We start from the raw sequence: 8635 nt of genomic DNA on the forward strand, positions 1-8635 counted from the left end.
TGCATCCCTGGGAGATACTCTCAATTGAAACTAATGAGTGCCTTCTGTCACCGTTGGGCCATAATATATTCTGACAGTGGTATTGTAGTATAGTCTAGGAAGGAGAGTAACCAGGGGTTCCTCGTTTCTCCACCCCAGATCACGTTCCATAACTTATCACGATTAACAAAAGACACACTCAATCCCAGATAAAGCAGCATTTTTAACATCCATTATACAGTCACAGGATGCTCTCGATGCCAATATTGGTGCGATGGGCTCAGATGTCATATTATCCGCTAAGACCTTCAAAATAGAGTGGAGCGGAGCGTATTGCCGTGGTCTCGGTCGTTGAGTTGCTTATACCTGCAACAAAGAGTGTCCAAACTGACCTCTGTGACCAAGGAACTGGTTGCATGGGTGGAAGAGCCAGAGGGCAGGGCCCACTATGACAACTCAGATTCATCAGCTTTCCCAAGGGGTCTGAGTTCCCCTAAATAGAGCGTTTACTTAAAAAGTGGCAGCGCAAAATAAGGCCCAAGCAATCCTGTTTCACATTTTGATAATTGAGCGGGCTCATTAGGGTCTGGTGCAGCACCCCCTTCGGGGGAATGCCTCGAGCATTCATAGCAAGTTCTTCAATTATATGGACTGCAAAACCTTAATTAAATGGATCTAGACCCAAGGCAAAATCCACTATCAATCCCACACAATAACAATTTTTCCAAAATTACACCGACTAGTGCAGTAACAGCATCAATCCTTCCAAGCAGCCAAACGACTCCTCGGAGAAGTTTTTCAGATTCATGTGCGACTCCACAGTCCACACTTCGAGGTGTATTGACTCCTTGTCTCCCCAGAGGAAGAAGCAGGATAGTCTCCACAGGAACCTTGTGAAGCGCTGCAACAGATACCACTCATCCAGGAGGGATTCAAGGAAACCTACAGACAAGCCTGATGAGGAGGGGAGACCTGGACCTCTCAGATGTCTGGCGAAGAGTCATCATAGTGTCAAAGACAAGGGATTGCACTCATAATGATGCGTCTGGTGGTTATAAAGCATATGTTGACGAACAAGGCAGCAAACATACATGATTAGGTCCTGTTTTTAGAATAGTTTTTATTGTTTGGTATGGGGATCCATTGGACCATCCAGAGCAGGGCTGCCTGTTGGGGCCTGGTGATGGCCTTCCTGGTGACAGATGCTTCTAGGTCTCGAAGTATGGGGATGGGGATCCCTTGGTTGTTTAATGCACACCATATGGTCATGCGTTCTACTCATTGTTTTAGTTCATGTTGACCTACATGCCTGCCTCTGCACCTGCCCTCCTGCGATCATTGTCATCCAGACCCCTTATGAGTGTCCAATCATAGCCCAAACCCACCTTCAATCTCAGGTTTGTGTCATGGAATGTTAATTGTTTGTGTGACAAGATTAAGAGGGGAGTGGTCCTCCAGGAGGCCAAGCCGTTATATTGTTACAAAAGACTGCTGTTAGACTTGGCATCTTTTGGTGTGTTTCCCCAGTATTTTTGCATTCTGACCTCCCGGTTTAGACTCTGTTTTGCTGGATAGTGCCTCGGCGCACTTTCTCACTGCTGTTCAGCGTTAAAGTTCAAGTGCTCCTGTTGGTTTTTTTTTGTATATTCTGTTTTATTAATCATCTTGCACAGCATGACATCAATTTTACAAAGTGCTCCTGTTGTTAATTGTGTTATGGATTGGTGTTTTCCATGGTTGGCATATTTGATTCACTGGTAAGCCCATAGTAAAGTGCACCGAGAGTGCCAGGGCCTGTAAATCAAATGCTACTAGTGGGCCTGCAGCACTAATGGTGCCACCCACAGAAGTAGCCCTGTAAAGGTAACTCAGACCTGCAACTGCAGAGTCTGTATCTGCCATGTCGACCTAGCAAGTGCACCCACCTGCCAGGCCCTTTTACTACATGTGAGTCACCCTAAGGTAGTCCCAGGGTACCCCTGTGGGCCAGGTGCTGTGCATGTTAAAAGTAGGACATAAACTGGTGTATGTGACATGTTCTGGTAGTGAATTACAGTGCATTTCATTTTTCACTATGGCTATCTGTCCCATAGGGAAGAACGGGAGTTTATTTATAACATGTTATGAATATAACTTTCCATTGGGACAAGGTAGGAAAATGCCTGCACTAGAATATAAAGATGAATCTTTTAGTAAAGATAATTTTTATACTTTGTTTTTGAAAATACCACTTTTCTTGCTTAGCCATCCTGTGTGCCTCTACTGGGTGTGTGGATTGACTGTCTGGCTTTGCAGTAACAGGGGCTGGGGATGTGCATTCTCTTCAGTCAGCCACTGGGGAGGGGGGGGTCAAGTTGTGTCCAGCCTATCCTGGATGAGTCACGGCAAGGCTGAACAGAAGTGGGCTGCATTTATAGCAGTGGGAGGAGATTTCCTTGCACCTGAATGGGCCTGGTCTGTTGTTGACACTGTTGTGTCCACCTCCTGTTGGGAAGCTTGGCCGGCGGGGAAGAAACTGGTCTGGACTAAGCACAGGTACTCTCTGCCTGAGAGAACAAATTAATTTTAAGTATAAATATTGGGGCCCAAATCCTAGAATTTTAGAACTCTGTTGGAACCAAGAAGACTGCCAAGAAGAAGAGCTGGAGAAGCTGCGAGGAGGGGCTACCACTTTTCTGTGTGCTTTTCTGTGTTGGCCTGCAGTGGCTGCTTCTGTCTTGGGGAGTGAAAGGACTGGACTGAACTTTCTGCAACTTCTTTTTGTGAGTTTATCCAAGGGTTTGAGGTAGAGCTTGCCCCCTGTTCAAGAAATCTCAGGAACAGCAAAGACTTCAAGTTCATCTTTTACCAGAACTGGGGACTGTGTGATTTGTGCTGCAACAGAAGAAAAAGCAACCCGATGCCGTCAATGACGCAGCTGCCTACTCCGTGTCCTGAAGGCACTATAGAGGCACTGCCACACTTTGCACCGCAAGCCTGGTCTCACCGACGCCGCCACTCGATGCTGCCACCAAGCCGCTGCCTGCACAGTGATCTGTGGGCACCACACTGCACTGCCTTGCTTCATACCACCACCCTGGTATCCCCGACAATGCCACTCCACGCCGACATTGATCCTGCTGCTTGCACTGTGGTTCGAGGGCACTGCTCTTAAGTCACACGATGATCGTCCACATCCCGCATCGCAGCCTTGGCCTACTGACTCCGACTCCAGTCCGTTAGCCGACGACGGCACTTCAGCAACGCTGCCGCCGCTGTTTGCACCGTGACCTGCAGCTCTGCGATGAGCGCCGCATCACCTCACACAGCAGCTCTGGTCTCATAGGCGCCGCTGGACGAAAGTCAACGAGCCGCTGCCTGCACCGCATCCGCAGGGCACTGCACGCCGCATCGCTGCACTTCTTACTTCAACCCTGTGGAGTTCGATGTGCAACACGTGTGACTTCAAGGGCCCCACAACTCCTGCACCGACCTCCGGAACTGACCTCTGAAGACGCCAGCTGTCCAGGGCTGGCCGAGAGGTCGCCAATGACCTGCATTTCTAAAGGTGCTGTTTTGAAGGTCTTCCCGACACCTTAGCTGGCCCGCCACGCTGGGGTCAGGCGGAACTGTTTGGATTTGTTGTTCACGATGCTGAGATAGACCCAGGCGGAGCTACTTGACTTCAAGGTACTGTATTTTAAGTCTATTTGGATTATTGAAGATTTCAGAGAACTGTATGGTGGATTTTGCTTTATTTTTGGTCTCGTTTTGAATATATAAAAATATGGTGTTCTTTTGTACTGTTTTCACTGTATTACTGTTGGTTATGTGCAAATGCTTTAGACACTGCCTCTGAGATAAGCCTGACTGCTCGTGCCAAGCTACCAAGAGGGTGAGCAGGGGTTATTTTAAGAGTGTAACTCCCTTACCCTGACTAGTAAGAAGGGTCCCTACTTGGATAAAGGTACCTACCTCTGCCAACTAGAGACCCCCATTTCAAACAATATTCCTGAAGAATATCCATTTAACCACTTTAGGATATTTGGTTTATGAAAGACTATGATTGTTTTCTCATATACAGCAAACTTTATAACCTTTTCTAATCTTAACAAAACCTAAGTAAATATGCATAAACAATATTTGTTTACTGTGTTGTTCTTAGCCTATTAAATGGGCCCTATCCCCCCTCTTTCTATTGTGTGTATCTTGGACCATTTTAGCAATGAGCATTTTAATAGCTCTCCATAGGATAAATTTGCATGTGTGAGAAATCAAACCTGTTTGGAGTGTCCCCCTACTGTTTGTCCCCGTTTTGACTACTAGATGCTGGTTTCTTCCTCTAACCGCTACCTGGGATCTGCTAATCAGATTCAGGGCCTGTGCTATGATTAAGTGTAGCAGGTAATTAGGTGTAATTACAATTGGTACTGACAGCCTAGCTGTAAGTGCCTAGTGTGTAATAAGGCAAAGAGGTTTAAAAGCTCAGTAGGCAACATGCACTTAAGTGTTCACTACTGTGTTGCCTGCTGACATTTTAAAGGCAGCACTGCTTTTCAGGCTGCCTTTACATACAAAATTACCCTAAGGTCTCATCTAGGTGCCCCAGGGGTAGGGTGCTTTGTAACTATAAGCATGGACATTATACAATATGTTTTATATGCCCTAGTGAGGGGAAAACAGCCAATGTCATTATACCCTATTGTAGAAAACTAGCTCCATAGGCTAAGAATGGAATATTTTATTTAAGTATACATTTTGACAAGAGGGAGCTAGAAATATCATTCAATGACTCGAAATGATAATGATGATAAATTCAACAAATTGCCACTGTTAGATTTATAATAACTAGTACAGAAAACAAGCTAAAGCACTTTCTTTTCCTTTTTAGCTGAAATCCAGCCTTCCAACTGCTCCCTCCTGATAGTCCAGCCTCTGCCGGGCTGAGCTGATCTGTCTTAATGAGGTATGAAGTGGTCTTCTAGAGAGCCAAATGATTTCCTGTGGGTAGGAAACTGCAGCTTTAGAACCAAAAGGCAGGATTGGAGTGGAGTAGTCAGGCTAGTCTTCAAAGGGAGAATGCCACTTTAGAAGAGCACAGGCTCACCCCCACATCCTGCATCCTCAGCTACTCGGAAGTCCCTGTAATTAGATTGGTGAAGGGAATATTAGAGAATCTTAGCCATGCCAGTGGGTTGGCTTAGCCAGATCTAACCCTCCAGGAGAGAGCTCCACCACTCAATAAATATGAAAGAGCTGCATGGCAACTCAGATCTACCGCCTGAAACAACAAGGAGAAGAAGGACTGTCCTAGTGGTACGTACCCTGATGAGCACCCAAATAACTGCACTCTGAAGGACTGCCCTTGCTGCACAATTTGGTACTACAACCCGAAGGACATTTCCCGGGCTTCATACAGATTAAGGAGTGGGCTCCCTGCATGCTTCAGATTAACAGAGCCCACCACTTCATCTCCACCAAGCGGTACCCATCCTTGAGAGCATCCAGTGGACTTTAAGAATTTGGCTACATGCATTGTAGGAATTTTTGTCCCAACATCCCAAGGACCATATCAGAGCTTTTAGATGCTTGGAATGGTGTTTTGGACATTTTGAACCTTCAAGAGGAACTTCAGGAAGAAGTGTCAGACATTTGGAAATGTTTGGAGCAACTTTTGAAAAATGAGCTTTTAAGAGATCGGCTCAATGTCAATTGTCTAGCTGACTATGTCTAAACGCGACCTGGCCTGGATTTCAAGTTCGTCTCACTGAAAGTTCCAGAACTCAAGAATTCCAGGAGTTGTCTGAGGGCTCCCATGGACTAACTCAATGAAGCCACTGTGAATCCGGCCTGCCGGAGAGGCCCACTCGATTTAGAGAGAAAAAGTGTGAAGGTAAAATTTTGACCGAGGGCTCTCATATTAGTCTATCCTACCAGGGCTCGATTGCGGTCAGCCTCATATTTGACTTTGTCCAAGTCAAGCACAACCAGATATCCCAAGTTGGCGCTTTTAGATTTTAAGCACACGAAACTGCGTATTGTTTAAAAATTCATATCTATGGTTGCCGACATTAGATTTCTGTTGATTTTGGTGTCATTTGACAGATACAAATATTTCCTATCTTTATAAATTGATGTTTCATTTTTATTTTGTGTTGTGTCTTACTTATTTAATGTATTTGTGTTTTTCAATGCTTTACACACCTGTCTCCTACGTTAAGCCTGCCTGCTCATTGCCAGGAACCAAGGGTTGCGTAAGGGAATGCTTTATTGAGACATTGACTGTACGTTTATTTTGATTTTGGCCTTATTGCTAGTGGTTTGACCCTTCTTATCCATACCAATTATCCACACAAAGTTTTCAAAAATAAGCAAGGTTGCAAAACATTTTCTGGTACTGAGATAATGATGATTATCTCATTAGCACACTAGGAACATAAATATTTTTCCCCTTTACTCATACCTCTTGTATTCAGTTCCTCTTCATTTCCAATTGCAAGTAGTTTGAAAGTGACACCGTCTTCTGATGCATTTATGGATCATCCAAAGTAGCAAATACTATAACATTAGTGGTTAATATGAAACAGAAACTTTTGTACAGTGCAATAAGTTGTGTGTAGAGTTTATCACATGAATTCACCCTTTTCAGTTTTACCAATATGTGAGCCCCGGTTGAAGTCCCTTTCCAATATTAAACTGTATTTACAATGTGGATAGCATTTTGTCAAAAATCACTCATACATTAAGTAAGACTTATCTGTTGTGATACATTAAATGGGATATTATCTATCAATTCCTTCTCTGATGATGTACTGGCCACTAAAGTGCTCTGTAGTGCATTATGCACATGCCTAAATATAATACAATGGACTTATCATATTAGAGTCTTGACAGTCAAGTTTTCCTTAGAGCACTCCACAGTACCTCTCGAATAGCCTTGTTCCTAAGAGCATAGATGATAGGATTGAGCAGTGGAGTTGCCGTAGTGTAGAGCAGTGAAGAGACTTTGCCTACACGTAAAGAGCTTCCCGTCTTTGGCATGTAGTATGTGGTGATCAATGATCCAAAGTAGATGCCAACCACCAGTAGATGGGAGCTGCATGTAGAAAATGCTTTTTCCCTTCCTATGGCTGATGGGATCTTCATTATGGCTGAAATAATGAATGTATATGAAACAATGATCACCGGGAATGGGATGAGAAGGGCAAAAACAGAAACAACAAAGATGTCTATTTCAACCACAGAAGTATCTGAGCAAGCTGCTTGAATTAATGGCCCCAAGTCACAGAAGATATGGTCAATCATGTTGAGCTTTGAGAACTGTAGCTGCCCAATAGGAAATATAACGAATAATGCAATTATGAAACCGCTTAGCCAGGAACTTCCCGCAAGCTGCAGGCAAAGCCGCTGGTCCATGACCATAGTATAGTGTAAGGGAAAACATATGGCTACGTATCTGTCATAGGCCATTGCCAGTAAGAGGCAGCACTCAGTGCACAGTAGGAATCCAGCAAAAAAGCACTGTATAATGCAACTGGTAAAGGAAATTGTCCTGCCCCCAGGCAACAACCCACCAAGAATGGTTGGCATGAATGTTATGATGTACCAAATTTCTAGGAAGGACAGATTGCCTAAGAAAAAGTACATGGGCGAATGAAGGCGCCTGTGAATGGAAACAGTGATCAAAATCATTGAGTTTCCTGCTATTGAAAAGAGGTAAATATTGGAAAATATCAGGAAAAGGAGAGGATCAAGTGTTTGCGGGGTCAGAAATCCCAGGATCACGAATTGCATGATAACAGTAGTGTTTTCTGAGCAATTCTTAAGTGCCATTTACTTTACCTGTAGCTGCAAAAGAAAAGGCAGAACTGATTTAAGCAATATATACAGAATTATTTGAAAGGGACTCCTTGATGCTTTAGCATCTTAGATAATGCTATAAGCTAAATAAACGTACCACCACAATTTAGCTAAACATTTGTGTTAATTGCTTTGCATCCCAGGATGTCGCAAGAGACCCAACAATTAAATGGTGTACGAGTGCAGATTTATATGAATAGGTCAAACAAGAACCACAAACTATATTAAGGCAAAACATTATAGCTTATGGTTGTGGTGTCCAACTGTTCACATTTGATGGTAGTAGATTTCTCTTTGACACAGCATGCATGGCAGGTAACAGAATCCATCTGCAAACTAATTTGAACCTTTTTTCGACCACCTTCAGTCTTGTCTTCGATTTAGGGTTGATTGTGAAACTGTGGTTAATGAGAATAATTCAGAGCAAATTATAATATATGGTACAAATAAGAGTGTATTTACAAGATCATAAGTTTGACTCAAGTGAGGCTAGGCAAGATAGACAAAAACATTTCAATTGAACAATATTTGTAGCTGTTAAATTAAATTATTAAATCATTATTTGCAGTACCGATATACTTTCTGAATAATACAAGAACACGTCCTATTTTAGCTGGAAACAAGATTACATTTGTTTTTAGATAGATACCTAAGATAACACAATGAACCCTTAATTCAAACTGATTACTCAATGTTTTTTTCTGCCTGCTTTTATGATAGGACTTTGCAAGATAAACTTACGGTCCTACCCACAATCTTCTTTAACCTGGGAAAGTGTGGCTTACTATTAGAAATGGTTATTGCCGCGACCCTTGAC

The 8635-nt window shown here is 43.4% G+C and overlaps 1 protein-coding gene across 1 annotated transcript; it reads right to left on the bottom strand.

The window, feature by feature from the left end:
- Positions 1-6852: 6852 nt before the first annotated feature.
- LOC146854069 (olfactory receptor 226-like) lies at positions 6853-7428 on the bottom strand. The gene has a single exon (XM_085650985.1). The coding sequence runs from the start codon at positions 7426-7428 to the stop codon at positions 6853-6855; it is 576 nt and encodes a 191-aa protein (XP_085507111.1).
- Positions 7429-8635: the final 1207 nt, after the last annotated feature.

The sequence above is a fragment of the Triturus cristatus genome, chromosome 4_1 (genome assembly GCF_964204655.1).
Source record: "Triturus cristatus chromosome 4_1, aTriCri1.1, whole genome shotgun sequence".
Classification (NCBI taxonomy): Eukaryota; Metazoa; Chordata; class Amphibia; order Caudata; family Salamandridae; genus Triturus; species Triturus cristatus.

Excerpts from the sequence above, each read along its gene's own strand:
- LOC146854069 (XM_085650985.1), bottom strand. The coding sequence starts at position 7,428 with ATGGCCTATGACAGATACGTAGCCATATGTTTTCCCTTACACTATACT.